At 44.1% G+C, this 16,652-nt stretch overlaps 1 protein-coding gene across 1 annotated transcript; it reads right to left on the minus strand.

Annotated features, from left to right (window-relative positions):
* Positions 1-1,469: 1,469 nt before the first annotated feature.
* Positions 1,470-16,433, minus strand: SMU1 (SMU1 DNA replication regulator and spliceosomal factor). Its single transcript, XM_082204967.1, has 12 exons — positions 16,284-16,433; positions 14,671-14,881; positions 12,891-13,043; positions 10,766-10,876; positions 9,987-10,115; positions 7,890-8,009; positions 6,522-6,638; positions 5,108-5,235; positions 4,902-5,028; positions 3,970-4,137; positions 3,417-3,569; positions 1,470-1,799 (listed from the first exon to the last, which is right to left on the minus strand). Exons 1-12 carry the CDS (start codon positions 16,307-16,309, stop codon positions 1,701-1,703), a joined length of 1,542 nt encoding a protein of 513 aa, XP_082061093.1. The 5' UTR covers positions 16,310-16,433; the 3' UTR covers positions 1,470-1,700.
* Between the last annotated feature and the right edge of the window lie 219 nt (positions 16,434-16,652).

Consider the following 16,652-nt stretch of genomic DNA (forward strand, 5'->3'; position numbering starts at 1 on the left):
ACTTCTCTTTTAAAATGGAAGGGTGGATAATGAGGTTGAACAAGCATAACCTTCCCCCAAGCCAGTTCAAAACAGCCAGCCAGCATAGCTAATGGGATAAGGAACTATGGGGGTTGTAGTCCTATCTCTGCTCCAGAAGAGCTTAGCTGGCTCTGCCTTTCCACCCAAGCACTGCAATATTAGCATGTTTTATATCGGTCTGCTGGATATGTAGCAAAGCTGTCCTATTTTTCTCTCTACTGTAGAGGAATTGGATAAGAGAACCTGCTCTATGGTTCCCAATGCTTGGGAGGAAGAGCACATAAAACACAATAGAGTTGGGAGGAACCCCAAGGATCATCTAGTCCAACCCCCTACAATACGGGAATCTTGCCCACAGCTGTCCCTGGGTGGGCAGGAACTACCAACCTTCTGGTTAACAGCCAGGCGCACCGTCCCATTGCACCAGATACTTGCTCAATGATTTGCTTTATAAAGGACAACCCTTGGTTAAAACTACACATAAGGCAACAGTATTACACAACCTCAACATCTGTATGCATAATTAGTTCATGCAACAGATAACTGCAGGTTACCAGGTGAGAATCCTAATCACATTTCGAACGCTAAGTGGCTGCTTGCACTGCAGTGAAGTACAAAGAGATCCAACTCAAAAAAGCAACTGCCAGCAGCTGTTTTGACAACAGTGACCATTCCCAGGGCTGGAAAACAGTCTTTACAGTAGAATCCCAAATTCAAAAAGGAAAGCTAGACCCCTACTCAAGGCAGATGCTTGTGTAGTAATACTTTATTGTAGAATAGGCACACTTAAAAAATAAAGTACCACCAAACAAATGGCTCCAAATAAAAGCTACACAAGTCTAGAAATCAGAAAATGACCACTGAACAAGTTTGATCATCAGTCAAGGTGGCTTCAGATCAAGACCAGACACAAGATGAGGCTTATTTACTAGGAAAAGAAGCAAGATTGACTAAAGCTCACACATATTTTGGGACATTGCAAAAAGAAATCTATAAAACTATATTTTCTAAGCTAATCCAGACAAAGCTATATTTTAAAAGGAGAATAAAGTCAAATGTATTACCCAGAGCAGAAAAATCCACAAGAACGTTACTGGGTATTCATTTTGAGAAGTTCAGAAGATTTATCCACCCAGCCAAAGTTAAATGCTTTGAAGCCCCATGCCTGTTAATGGACCGTATTATCTTCTTAACATGTCCATTAAAACTGATGGAATTTTAAAAAGCTTGGCTTTGGCAAGAAATGTGTCTGTTTTAAGTAGAATACACCTTATTTCCAAGTTTTAGTAAAAGACAGGGATAGTTGGGACAGAACATGGATGAAGTCAATTTCACGGAAACACCAAATGTTTGCTTTTCTTCACTTTGCCTTAGCCAGAACAATATTTACATTTAACATTTATTCAATTAAAACAAACAGGAAATACATCTTAAAGGATTTCCCCCCCCTTTGCAGCAAAGTGCTACACCGGGGCAAGCAACTAGCAAATATTCTATCAACTGGATTTATTGCATTTATTTGCAATAAATAAATTGCAAATTTATTGGGACATCTTAATATGAAATTAATATTCAGCTGAGATAACTTTTGGACCTCCTAGGAACTGAAAACCACCCTGCAACGCACTGTGTCATTGCATTCAAGATCTCCATGCACTGGAGGGAATAAAAAAATCAGTTTATGGTTTCCAGAGTTTCAGCAGCCCATCTTCACTATAGGTAGCAATCAAGTTCTGGTGGGGATGGTGAGCGATACCAATAACATCCTTTTCGTGAACCTGGGTGTAAAAGAAAGTTAATAAATCTTTCCTTGAATTTAACTCGAAATCTGCAAGGGTGAAGGGTGAAGACATAGTATTAACATCCCAGAAATAATTTGTACATCCTGCCCAGTTCATAGTGAGGAATATATATGCCTGATAATGTTCTTCTAAAGCAGGCTTATCGGAAGTCATTTGCCAGGTAGTTCATGTCTATACATCTTTGAGGAGGAAAAGTAGGGGATAAGCCGCCTAGCAAAGATGCCATAGAGAAGGCAGGCATGGGGGAAACTTTTCCAGTGCAAGAGCTTCTCAATCCCTTCTGTACAATCTTGTGGGAGCTGCGTGCCAGAGGTGGCTGGGGCCAGAGGCAGAGGAGGTGGAGCAATGAATGGAATTTTACCTTTGTGCAGTAGGCTAGTTTCTACACACAATTACATACACATCCCTCTCTCCATCTTCCACCTGGGGAAGCAGGAGGCACCATCAGAGTTCAAGGATGCATTCCAGCCAGGAAAAAGCCCTCGAGGAGGATGCAAAACAGGGCTGGTGAGTGGAGTGACTAGGGAGGATGTGTGGCGTGGGGAGAGTTCTGGGGCGGCATAAGAGAGGCCTCAAGGGCCGCATTTCACCCCCAGGCCTGGGATTTCCCATCCTTGCCATAGAAGAGGACGATACAGAGGTGACATACAGGGATTTGAGGAAAATGATATACTAGGTCTGAGGATGCAATTCAGGGGAAGAGACTAAACAGCAGAGGTGTTTAGGAATGTGTGAGAGAAGACTTTAGAGCAGGAGTCAGGAAACATTCCCTTATGGTAATATGCCAGGGCCTGCTTGCCAGCAGCGGTGCAACCATTCCCCTGCCCCCCACCCCACCCCACAGCATAAAATACATAAAGGTAAAGGGACCCCTGACCATTAGGTCCAGTTGTGAACGATTCTGGGGTTGCACGCTCATCTCGCTCTATAGGCTGAGGGAGCCGGTGTTTGTCCGCAGACAGCTTCCGGGTCATGTGGCCAGAATGACTAAGCCGCTTCTGGCGAACCAGAGCAGCGCCCAGAAACGCCATTTACCTTCCTGCTAGAGCAGTACCTATTTATCTACTTGCACTTTGACGTGCTTTCGAACTGCTAGGTTGGCAGGAGCAGGGACTGAGCAACGGGAGCTCACCCCGTTGCAGGGATTCGAACTGCCGACCTTCTGATCAGCAAGTCCTAGGCTCTGTGGTTTAACCCACAGCGCCACCTGCGTCCCTATAATCTCCATTAGCTGCAGCCAAAAAAGATAGCTGAGATGAGAAAATGCTCAGTGGCATGTCATGAGTTTTGCATTACTAAATGTTATGGCAGAGGGAGATCTTTTTGGGAGCAGTTACACAGCAGCTACGGCACATGCTTCTGGCCAAAAGTTTGGCCTTGGACTGAAAAAAACACTTATTTTAAATGTATTACTTTATGCAAACCGTTTCTCAGCCTTTTAGCTAAGATCAAGTGTAGGGGGGCTAAACCTTTGAGACAAAAGGTCTCACCTGCTTGCAGTAAAATTACAACTTCCAAACTGGGATCAGGTCATACCCAGCATTTTGTAAGGTGTTTTACAAAGACGCACATGCTGCCGTCTCTGCTACTCACCGTCAAAGTTCTCTCCAGCTTGCCAGTCACTGTGCTGAAACAGTACAGCACAAAGTCTTCACCCACACAGTAGATCCACTCGCCTCGTGGAGAAAGGGCACAGCAGACAAAGTCACCACCTTCCCTCTTACCAGAGCTGAAGCTTCTCACAATCTACAAAGTCAATATATATTGGTATTTAAATCAGCTGCGCATTTGTTGTGTGAGTGAATTGCTTGAAATATACCGAAGGATCCCATAGATCAAACAACACATAATTAGACCTAAGGGAAAACAAAAACAGCATAACCCTCAGGGATCCATCCCATATTCTCTGCTTGAGCACTGCTGAGAATGCTAATGAGAACAGGGCTTGCAATTATTACTTTTGGAGTCCAGAATATCAGACTTATTGAGTCCAGAATCCTATTTAGTCACAATGACTTACAAACAGCCCCACAAACCATTTAGAAAGGGAGAAGTGAAGGAATCTGGACTAAAGAAGCAGAATCTTCCCAAATCCAAGAGGATGCGTTCCCAGTCATTTCAAGCCTATTGTCCTCCGATAACATACCTGGCCCTGCATGTTCATAATGACAACTGTGTTTGATCTGTTGCAAACAACAAAGTGTTCTGGATTCTTAGGCAGCAAAACCACACTGTTGACGGTGATGTCTGTCCCCGCTGTGCTGCCGAGTGATTTGAAAGTGTTACAACACTCTGTAGTCTTCATATTCCAAACCTGGAAAACAGAACAAAGGAGAACAGATCAGTACAGTCACGTAACATATATAAGCCCAGCTCCAGAGTTCTGTCACACCTTAGCAGCATGCCAAGAAATGGAATCCCAGTTCTGCAGAGTGATAGTAATGCTTCACGATATGGAGAGCACCACATCCCTTCAAAACATAGACATATAACTGTACTATATATTTTGGAAAGTTGCTTGTTTGCTATGTACGTCGACACTTCTTAAAATATAACAAAATTTGCATGTGGCTCCTGTAATCAAGGAGCAGGTTTTCGTTTGTGTTTTGATACAGTTGGATGCCATTATGAATCATGGTGGCAGATTAAACTTTTCAGAATTGCACTGATTTTTTTGTTTTACTAGTTTAAAATAACGATGGTGGTCTACTTTTTTATTTTAAAAAGCCAGTCCATAACTGGTGGTTAAGGTCTGGTACTGAAGGTCCAGGCTGGCATTTAAAACAAGCAAAAAAAAATACAACCTACTAAACAGCTGATTAATCAAATAAGTATATACAATGCTTCTAGAAAACAGCTTGGCTTCAACTATGGCATCCCTTCAGAGAAATGCTAGTTCATCATATTTTAAGAAGCTGCAACAGGCAGAGAAGACTTGTGATATAGAAAGTATTAAATGTATGTTTTACTTCCACAATCCAAGCTGGTGAGAATTCTCTTTACAAAAGTGAAATGAGCAAACACTTCAGCTAACCAAGCAAAATAAACAACTGCCAAAGGCCAAAAGGCTGATCTTACCTTCACGGTGCCATCTGAAGATGCGCTGATAATGTAATGCCCATCCTGTGTAAATGTGGCTTCGTTAACAAATGACGAATGACCACGAAATTCTTTGAGAGTCTTGCCAGACTTCAAGCCATGAATCCTGCCGCAGAATAAAAGCTATATTAATGTCGCCCAACCAAGTAAGGCTGAATAGCAAAACTTAGCAAAATGAAACGTACCTGATTGTCTGGTCAAAAGAGGCACTAAGAATCTGACTGCTGTCCTTTGAAAAACTCAGGCAGGTGACACCTTTGCTGTGTGCTCTTTCGAATCGCCTCAAACACTGCCCACTCTGAATCTTCCAAACCTGGGTAGAGGAGAAGGAAATAGAAAATCATGTGCAATTTATTTCTGTCCCTGGAAAGCCACCAACTTCAGGCTAGTTGGAATTTCTTATTACTGACTGTTATAAAAACATAAGAAGATCTTGCTGATTTTTCTTTTTCTTATAACAAGACTCGTAAAGGAATTCTGTTAATTTCATTGTATCATTGTTTCTGTCCCTAGTTTATATACACCCCACCTATTTTAATTTATCGTATGTTAGAACTTGCATGATTTGGATGTTTTAATTAGTTCTTACTGGGTCTGTAACTGCGTAATGAACCTGTGGTCTGCGAGAGAATCACAACCAGGCAGACAGACTATTGTGAATTCTTGCCCATAGAGGAAGCTGCCCTTGACATTTTTGCATGAGCTACTGTTATGGCCTTGCGTCCTTTCAAATCAGCGTCTGTGGAGTGAGAAGGTAAGTAATTCTGCTATGCCTCTCCGTCAGTCGTGACAGCATTGTTTGATGATTCCTGATGCAGAGAAGCAGCAGAATGACACCCTCACCCAAGGGAGCTGTCTGCAATGTACCTTCATGAAGCACAGCTCCCTACATACAAGCCTCCCAATCAGGAAAGAGACTGCAGAGACACTAGACCAGGAGAAGGCAATTTTTTTAGCCGGTCCACTGTCCCTCAGACCTTGTGGAAGGCCAGAGATGCAGCACTGGGGGGGGGGGAGCTGGAAGAAGAGGCGAGGGGGGCAAGTAGTCCTCCTCTCCACCCACTGTGCTTACCTTCCCAGGGGCTGCCGCCATCGCTGCTTCTCGTGGGTAGGCAGAGTGAGCCCGTCTCCTTGGCTCTCTGGCCCACAGGAGCACCAGGGCGGCAGCAGCGGAGGGAAGATGAGTGGTGCAAAAGGGCTGGCTCCGGAGAGGGGCTGCTTAAAATGGCGCTCAGCCAGCCCCCTCCCTCCTCTAGGCAGGGTGGGGAGAAGCCAGGAGGAGGGAGGGAGGTGGCGCCGCTGCGGTGTGTGTGAGGGAGAGGGGGGGATGGAATGGTGCAGCCCGAACGAACAGAAACCCCACGCTGATCCACGGACAGTCCATGGGCCAGATCCTGAAGGCAACTGGGCCTGATCCAGCCCGCGGGCCTTAGTTTGCCGATCCCTGCACTAGACCAATCTTACGCTTTCTGGGTATAACAGTGAATCTTGCTTTAATTCAGAAAGAAGCAGGCCTTAGCTCTCAGAAGTTTAAGAAACATGGCTTAAGATCCCCTCTCTGGATCAGTTTTCTCTCCTCTCATTCCCCAAAGTGCATACCTTGATCTTCCCATCCTGTGCTCCAGTTGCCAGCATTTCTGTATCCCTACTGAAACACATGCACAGAACAGCATCATCCATCATCATAAAGTTATCCTGAGCTTGGTACTTCAGATCCTAGATGAAGTAATGAACAAAGGATCAGTCACTGAAGGAGAAACAAGAGCCACCGGGAACAGCAGTGTGTATAAGAGTCATACCAAAGGAGCTGACTTATTCAACTCTAAACAGTACTGTCTAATGGCGCTGGGGCCTAAACTACTGAGCCTTTTGGGCTTGCTGATCAAAAGGTCGGCGGTTCAAATCCCCGCAACGGGGTGAGCTCCTGTTGCTCTGTTCCAGCTTCTGCCAACCTAGCAGTTCAAAAGCACACCAGTGCAAGTAGATAAATAGGTACTGCTGCGGCAGGAAGGTAAATGGCTTCTGTTGGAATGTCCTGTTGTGCCATAAATGGTTCAGTCATGCTAGCCACATGACCTGGAAAGCTATCTAAGGACAAACGCCGGCTCCCTTGCCTGAAAGCGAGATGACAGCCACAACCCCACAGACGCTTCTGACTGGACTTAACTGTCCAGGGGTCCTTTACCTTTACCTTACTAATGTGACTAGCAGTGGAGCTCAAAGTTAGGAGCCTTTCTTAGGTCTGCCACATGAGATTTTTTATAATAGAAGATGCTGAAGCCTGAATCTGGGGAGATTCAGGCTCCAGCAGCTTCTTAATGCAATTAAATCAAGATTTAGTCTACCAAATCAAGCACTAGGTGTTACATGGTAAAAGCAGGATTCCCAAAAACACTTGGTTTGGAAGCCTACATAACAACTTTGTCACTTGAGACCTCTATTTTCAGAACCCACCCTATTTTTTGTGATTCCATTTTTCGTGTAATTGTACGTTTTTAATGTTTTTAGTGTTGTATTTCAAATTGCTGCAGACCACCCTGGGACCTTGAACAAGTTGCTCAGTCTTGAAAATGATGCTGACAAGTGTCAAATTGGTATTGTTTTAAAATTCAAATGCACTGTGCACTCAGAGTTCCCATTTACACTCCAGTTCCATTGGGGAAACTACACAAATCATAAATGCTGCTTATTTACCTGAATTTAGTACAGTAAGCCCACAACTTACGTGGGGCTTATGTTCTGGGGGTCGCTCCTAATGCCAAAATCGTAGATAGTCAAAGCCCACTGGGTTCAATGGTGGGTGGGAGTGCCAAATAATTTCTCCCAGAATGTTGCCCCCTTCCTTGTTTTATTTTATTGTCTAAATCTGAATGCGCACAAGTTAAATGAGTGCAAGCTGAGGGCTTTACTGTCAAAACACAAACTATGTACTGAACAATCCACTTGAAAGGCCATGCAGTGTTTTACCTTCCTTATTTTGCCGGTGGTGAAGTTCCATACTTCAATGAACCCATCAACAGAGCCAGTGACCAGATACTGACCATCTGGGGAAAATCGAGCACACTCCACATGAGACTTCTGGCCAAACTGTTTTAAGGGAACAAAAAGAAGGATTTCACGCAATGCCAATTTCACATAAATAACCCTCTGACACTGGAATAGGATACTATCCTACACTAAATAATGACAAAACCTCAGCCCTCAGATCACATTAACTGCTCAAACTCTGTGGATATTTTAAAAATGCGCATCTCTTTCTGAATGAGGAAAAGTATCCACAATGATTGCAGCATACAGATTTTGTGCCAATTTAATATGAAATATTTATGAAAGCCTAACTGGTGTTAACTTCCAGAAACTGAACTAAAATAGGCTGGATACAGATCTGTATTGCGCAGCGTAGAGCTCCTGCTGGAGAAATGGAGCAGAGAGGTGATTTTCGCCAATTCCTTCTTCTCCCGGCAGTGCCCTGAAAAGCTGCTCTGAGAGTAGGAACAAGTAAGAGGTAGTGCTTGCGAGAGAATTGGGGGAGATCATCTGACCCCCTTTCTCTAGAAAGGAGCCTCTGCTGGATCACTGTCCCTTCTGCAAAAGGAAGAGGGCTTCGTGCTAGCAGAGGGGCAAATCTGGATTGAACCCAATTACTATGTATATGCTTTGGTTCATGGCTTTCAACCTAGCCAAAGAAAAAGTTGCTTTCTTCATAAAAATCCTATTTTATATTCTCCCTCTACAGGTGGATGGAAGGAATCAATCACCACTGGATGCCATTTTGAGCAAGAAACATAACAAACCCATTTAGCATTCTTGTGTACATGTCTGGTATGCAAGTGAGTAAAAAAATGCATCTTTAATTTAACTTAATCTAATCATTTTAGTTTAATGATCTGTTTTGTATCTTCTCTTTCCTCTCAAAGTAGCCCAGGGAGGCAAACACTGTCACTTAAAAAAAAAAAAAGCATTCTGAAACAGTTAAAACATTCTAAAAACAGGTAGGTAGCTGTGTTGGTCTGACACAGTCAAAATATATATAAAAAATAAATTGTCCAGTAGCTCCTTAGAGCCCAACTAAGTTTGTTCTTGGTATAAGCTTTCATGTGCATGTATCTGAAGAAGTGTGCATGCACACGAAAGCTTATACCAAGAACAAACGTAATTGGTCTCTAAGGTGCTACTGGACAATTTATTTATTTTTTATATATTCTAAAAACAGTTTCAGTTAAAATAATTATTTCATCCAGTGATCTCAGTTGATTTCTAGTCCAATATCAGCTACAAATATAAAAATGAGAAAGGCTACAAACGTATTTCATCAACTTGCTTGTGTGTTTAAATATAGCAGGTATTCAGACCAAGGACTCAGCTACATTAGGTTTATTTAAAAGTGTTTAAAGTGCATTATAACACTATGTCAGCAGATGGCAATGTAGAGATCCGTCTTTGGCAATGTGAGTTCCCATTATGAGGTTTATAACGTGTTTTCCTGAAGCATATTTTTAATGTGTCTGGAACCAGCCCAAGTTCAATATGACTCAAAAGCCAGATGAAAAGATACGTCTATTTTGCATTTCATGCAACAGGAATCTACAAGATATATATAAATTGGCATCAATGAGAGAAAGTGTGCTTTTCAGAGCTCACGGGCATGGTATTACTACTAATCACTAAAATGTAGGGGATTGAAAGTCAAGAGCCGTCAGCAATCTTGAATGTAACTGCAGGAAGCTCCTGCAGCCAATCGGAAGCTGTGGAAGCCCCGTCGGACGTTCGGCTTCCAAAAATAGTTCACAAACCAGAACAGCCACTTCCGGGTTTGCGGCATTCAGGAGCCAAAACGTTCAAGAACTAAGCTATTCGAAAACCAAGGTACGACTGTACTGTATCCTTGACATGTTATTTAAATAAACTCCAGGTTTGTGCCCCAGGGAAGTCACTTCGGTGCTGCTAAGGCAGCCGTTTGACTTCACCCCTGGAGACGTACTCCATTGTCTCTCGAGACAGATGGACGCCAACAATTCAAGAAGAATCTGGCCCGTTCCTCGCAAGTGGTAATTAGGGACTCACCTTAATATGCCGACTCAGCTGTGTGGGGAACTTTTCCTCTTCAACATCTTTGACAGCTGCTTTGCCTCGGAACAAATCAATTGTCATACCAGGAGGAAGGAGTCCCTGGTGCTGTTGCCATTTCAGTGCCTGAGAAATCAAGAGGACACATCTCAAACATCCGCTGTGACCTTTCCTTAGTGGTAAAAACTTGACTATGATCATCCACCTACACTGCAGAAGGGTCTGTGAACACAGATTTGTTCTTGAGACTAATTTATTAAATCTATCCCAGGAAAAGAATCTTTTGAAATGTGAACTGGAAGACTGTGGTTTTACTAAAACAAATTGTATTTAACTGTATAATAATAATAATAATAATAATAATAATAATAATAATAATTTATTTATATCCTGCCCATCTGGCTGGGTTTCCCCAGCCACTCTGGGCGGCTTCCAACAGATTAAAATTGAGTAACCTATTAAACAATAAAAGCTTCCCTAAACAGGGCTGCCTTCAGATGTATTCTAAAAGTCAGATAGTTGTTTCTTTCCTTGACATCTGAAGGAAGGGTGTTCCACAGGGTGGGTGCCACTACTGAGAAGGCCCTCTGCCTGGTTTCCTGCAACTTGGCTTCTCGCAGCGGGGGAACTGCCAGAAGGCCCTCTCGGTGTCTGGGCAGAACGATGGGGGTGGAGATGCTCCTTCAGGTATACTGGACCTTTCAGCAGTTCATGAATAAGGATCTCTATTTTCAGTTTCATACAATGTAAGTCTCGGGGGGGCAGGGGAAGAATACCTGTCCCAGCAATGCCATAAGACGAGATGGAGGCACAACACTGACTTCACCGGCCAAGGCTTGGGCAATAGCAGCTCTCCGCTTCTCTTTGCTGCTCCCATCTGGATATGCCTAGCACAGAACAACGGAATACCTCAGTTTTGTTTTCAGAGCTTGAAGGAACATGGTAAGAGCAACTGTTCTAAAAAAGGCAAGACCCTTCCCAGTTTGAATGAAGTAAAGCTACTTATCCAACAGGTATCAATCTGTTTTGTTCATTAAGGCAAAGTAGAGATTTGTACTGCTACCATCTCCCATAAACTTAGACCAGAAAAGCAAAGAGTGGATGGCATCATTTGGAGCACAGCAAACACAAGGGAAGAAGGTCTCCACAAGTCCACAACCCAGTAATAATAATAATAATTTATTTATACCTACCCATCTGGCTGGGTTTCCCTAGCCACTCTGGGCGGCTTCCAGGACAATATTAAAATACAATGATTCATCCAGTATTAAAAGCTTCCCTAAACAGGGCTGCCTTCAGAAAGTCCAATAGTTGTTTATTTCTTTGACATCTGATGGGAGGGCATTCCACAGGGTGGGCCCCACTACCGAGAAGGCCCTCTGCCTGGTTCCCTGTAACTTCACTTCTCGCAGTGAGGGAACTGCCAGAAGGCCCTTGGCGCTGGACCTCAGTGTCCAGGCAGAACAATGGGGGTGGAGATGCTCCTTCAGGTATACTGGGCCAAGGCTGCTTAGGGCTTGTAAGGTCAGCACCAACACTTGGAATTGTGATTGGAAATGACTGGGAGTCAATGTAGGTCTTTCAAGACTGGTGCTATATGGTCCCGGCGGCCACTCCCAGTCACCAGTCTAGCTGCCGCATTCTGGATTAGTTGTAGTTTCCGGGTCACCTTCAAAGGTAGCCCCACATAGAGTGCATTTCAATAGTCCAAGCCGGAGATAACCAGAGCATGCACCACACTGGCAAGACAGTCTGCAGGCAGGTAGGGTCTCAGCCTGCACATCAGGTGGAGCTGGTAGACAGCTGCCCTGGACACAGAATTGACCTGCGCCTCCATGGACAGCTGTGAGTCCAGAATGACTCCCAGGCTGTGCACCTGGTCCTTCAAGGGCACAGTTATCCCATTCAGGACCAGGGAGTCCCCCCACAACCGCCTGCCCCGTCCCCCAGAAACAGTACTTCTGTCTTGTCAGGCTTCAACCTCAATCTGTTAGCCGCCATCCATCCTCCAACTGCCTCCAGACACTCACACAGGACCTTCACTGCCTTCACTGGTTCCGATTGAAAAGAGAGGCAGAGAACCCCCAAATGGTACCAACCCAACACTCACATGCCACTTACTCAAAAAAGCAAATTGCTGGCAACATTAGGCATCATTTCTGATGGAATTCCTAATCTGTATGAGGATCGTAAAATTGAAGGGGACCCTGGAGGCGAACTAGTCTAATGCCCTACTCACTGCAGGCAACCAAGAGCTACAGCCTTCGCAGCAGATGGCTGTCCAGTCTCTGTCCAAAGACTTTCAGGGAGGGAGAGCCGGGAGAGCCCATTACCCATCAAGGTAACTTCCATTATCAATTGAAAGGCTATATAACACATACAGTGGTACCTTGGTTCTCAAACACCTTGGTACTCAAACAACTTGGAACCCAAACACTGCAAACCCGGAAGTAAGTGTTCCAGTTCACAAACTTTTTTTGGAAGCTGAACGTGCTCCGTTTTGAGTGTTACACTTCTGATTTGAGTGCCACACTTCCGTTTTGAGTGTTACGCTGAAGTCTGTTTTTGCTATTTTGCGGCTCTTTTTTTGTGATTGTGTGGAACCCAGTTCAGCTACTGATTGAGTGATTGATTGATTGTGTGACTGCAGTATATTGTTTATTGCTTTCATTTTATAGATCAATGGTCTTGTTAGATAGTAAAATTCATGTTAAATTGCTGTTTTAGGGGTTGTTTTTAAAAGTCTGGAACGGATTAATCCATTTTGCATTACTTTCCATGGGAAAGCGTGCCTTGGTTTTGGAACGCTTTGGTTTTGGAACGGACTTCCGGAACGGATTAAGTTTGAGAACCAAGGTACCACTGTATATAAAAACAGATTTTTGATTAGTATAGGCATACCTCACGAGGATCAAAATAGGACCTGGCCAAAAGGTTTTCAAGGTGGATGTAACGCTCTGGCTGAGTTTGCTTTAGCATGATCATTGGGTCAGTTTGTCTCAGGAGAGATCTGGCAGCACCCAATTCACGAAGCTCTATCAATTCCAAAACTACCTGAAATATCAGAAGAAAATCAGTAAGCAGCATTAATGTTTAACGTGGTACGCATATTCAGTATAAGAGCAAGCTGCACAAACAGAAGATCAGAGTTTCAGGCAGCTTAAGTATGCAGGTTTCAGAAATGGAGAAGAGGTTCAGATAACCAAAATCTATATATCTTGCTCAGTTGGCCTTTATTATGACAAGGATTAGTCAACTGATACAGTGGTGCCTCGCAAGACAAAAAGAATCCGTTCTGTGATTCTCTTCGTCTAGCGGATTTTTTCGTCTTGCAAAGCAAGCCCATTGAAGGATTAGCGCTATTAGCGCTATTAGCACTATTAGAGGCTATTAGAGGCTTATCTGCTGATCGGATCAGCTGATAAGCGGCTTAGTGCTATTAGCGGCTTTTAGCGTCTTGTAGCGGCTTATCTGCTGATCGGATCAGCTGATAAGCAGCTTAGCGGCTTAGAAAAAGGGGGGAGAAAGGGGGGAAAACCCAGCAGGAGCTCGCAAGAAATTGTCGTCTTGCGAAGCAAGCCCATAGGAGATTCGTTTTGCGAAGCACCTCCAAAACGGAAAACTCTTTCGTCTAGCGAGTTTTCCGTCTTGCGAGGCATTCGTCTTGTGGGGCACCACTGTACTAGGAGAGTCAACCCCGAACCCCACCTGAATGCATCAAGCACCAGATTAATATGCTTCTAGCATCTACCTAGCCTCACTTTATGAGACTCCATTTATGATATGGGGCTACAGGTAAGAGTACAAAAAAATGCCTTCCCTTCACCACAGACACAACAGAATTTGAGGCTATAATATTTCTGTCAGCCCAGGATGATGGGAAACAGTTCTAGATATACTCTCCATCTATGGTATGGTTGGTATTTAGTAGGAGCAGGGCGTTTACTAGTATGGTTGAGAAATAGTATCCTTATGAGCCACCATACCTCTAGGAGACAGGTGAATAATTATTTATTCTGACAGCCTTTTAAAAACTGAGAATTTAACATCATTTTAATGCCACTGTTATTTTTCAATACAGTGGTGCCTCGCAAGACAAAAGAATCCGTTCTGTGATTCTCTTCGTCTAGCGTTTTTTTCGTCTTGCGAAGCAAGCCCATTGACGGATTAGCGGATTAGCGCTATTAGCGGCTTATTTGCTGATCGGATCAGCTGATAAGCAGCTTAACGGCTTAGAAAAGGGGGGGGGGGAGGGAAAAAAACCAGCAGGAACTCGCAAGACATTGTCGTCTTGCGAAGCAAGCCCATAGGAAATTCGTTTTGCGAAGCACCTCCAAAACGGAAAACTCTTTCGTCTAGCGAGTTTTCCGTCTTGCGAGGCATTCGTCTTGCGGGGCACCACTGTACATGTATTTTAAATGCTTAACTTTTAATGAACTTGCAATGTATTTCCTTGCAAAATATATTAGTGTAAAAAATTTAAAACAGCAAACATCAGAAAAAAGTTGGTTCAACTGTTCTCAGACCTAATATTTTGGTCTTAGTTGGAACCCATTACATCTTCACAGAGATAAAACTATAAATGCAAAGGTACAGAGAAAAAGACAATCCATTTATTTTCTGGTGAATGATAAAGGTGCTATCAGACATGAACTAATATTACTGTAGAAAGCGTGCTTACCTGCTCATACAGATCAATAAGTGTTTTGTCTGGTAGTTTTAATGACTGTATTGCCTGCAGTACTGTGTCCCAATGGCCACTGTTAATATCTGCAACAAAACTCTCAATGCTGTCCACTGTATTCAGTGACACAGTGGTCTCTTCCTGTAGAGTGGCCAAGGCACGATGCAGACTGTTCTCCTTCAGGTATTGCATAATCAGTCGGATAACACTGAGCGAAATAAACAGGAGGAACAATTAATTTTGTATGTGTATGCACTCCTCTAGGGCATATACAGAACAATGAGGGGGGAAATACAGCAGCCGATGAATAAGCAATCCATTTCCCCAAACTTATCAGATCCTGGTTCAAAGCTAAGAGGTGCACTCAGGACTTAGAAGACCCCACAATTATCATTGTGGGGGAAATTATGGAATGAGAATTGGAGATTTATGGCTTGCGATGCCATAAAGGAAATTTTTCTAAAGATGTTTTATAGATGGTACATAACACCTAGCAAAATATTCAAAATGTATAAAACAAAATCCAAAATGTGTTGGAGGTGTAATCAAGCAGAGGGAACACTGCTACGCATGTGCGGGACCTGTAATAAAAGTAAGAGCTTCTGGGATATGGTATATGAAGAGCTGAAGAAAATATTTAAACAAACCTTTATTTAAAAAAAAAAAACAGAAGCTTTCCTGTTGGGCATATTAGACTCCGACATTGCAAGTGAAAATAAGAGAATATTCCTGTATGCAACATCGGCAGTGAGAATCTTAAATGCAAAAAACTTGTACGTTTTTACTGTAATTTTATTGGTGTTAGCCACCCTGAGCTCGCCTCTGGCCAGGGTATAAATAAAATTTATTATTATTATTATTACAGTGGTACCTCGGGTTATATACGCTTCAGGTTACAGTCTCCGCTAACCCAGAAATAGTAGAAATAGAGTCTGGGGATAGTAGAAATAGAGTCCGCTAACCCAGAAATAGTAGAAATAGAGTCTGGGGATGGTAGCAGAAATACCTAAGAACAAGCATACAGTGGTACACTGGTACCTTGGGTTACATACACTTCAGGTTACATACGCTTCAGGTTACAGACTCTGCTAACCCAGAAATAGTGCTTCAGGTTATGAACTTTGCTTCAGGATGAGAACAGAAATCCTGCTCTGGCAGCGCGGCAGCAGCAGGAGGCCCCATTAGCTAAAGTGGTGCTTCAGGTTAAGAACAGTTTCAGGTTAAGCACGGACCTCCGGAACGAATTAAGTACTTAACCCGAGGTACCACTGTACGTAAATCCGGCACTGGGTTTAGACCACAGCGGCACCCGCATCCCTGAGACCCCGAGGGTCATCTAGGCCAACCCCCTACAGGACTGCGTGTGTGGCCTCAGAGGAAATGCACCCGCACCGAGTAGCAGCAACTGCAACCAAGCTACGAGAAAGCTCCCTCGGCAACCCGGGACGGGGGGTGTTTTAAGCTGGCCCCGACGGGCACGAGCAAGAAATGGGTCTGCCGGCAGAGGACAAAGGCGGGCGCGCGCACGGGGCCCGGAAGGGGCCTGGCGCCGAGGCGCGAAAGCAACCCAGCAACGCCGCCCGCTCCCCGAGCCCAGCCCGGGAACTCACTCCGACGACTCGATTTCGATCGACATGGTGAACTAGCGGCCCGTCGCCACCCGGAGAACTGCAAACCCAGGCGCACAGCAACAAGCCGCCACTTCCGCCCAGCCACTTCCGCCGCAAACATCCGCTTCCGGGGTCATGCCCCCTCATGCGACCTATCGCGACCCTCATAGACTTATGGTTGTAGACTGCCGAGGTTTATGGAATTCCGGGTTCCTTTATACTTCTTTTCCCCTCTGAGCCACACTTTCAGAATGAAAATTTGCCGATTCCCCCCTCCCACATCGGTAAGAAATAGATTGGGAAACGCAACTAGGATTGTTCCCAGTACCACGCGATGCCCTCGTTTTGAAAAGATGCCAATCCCAATTC

The sequence above is a fragment of the Podarcis vaucheri genome, assembly GCF_965113315.1.
Source record: "Podarcis vaucheri genome assembly, chromosome: 17".
NCBI lineage: Eukaryota > Metazoa > Chordata > Lepidosauria > Squamata > Lacertidae > Podarcis > Podarcis vaucheri.

Coding starts and splice junctions, on each gene's coding strand:
- SMU1 (XM_082204967.1), bottom strand. CDS start 16,309: ATGTCGATCGAAATCGAGTCGTCGGA. Junction 6,639..7,889: donor CCACCGGCAAAATAAGGAAG/GTAAAACACTGC, acceptor TACTTCATCTAG/GATCTGAAGTACCAAGCTCA. Junction 4,138..4,901: donor CTTCAGATGGCACCGTGAAG/GTAAGATCAGCC, acceptor TCTGTTTTCCAG/GTTTGGAATATGAAGACTAC.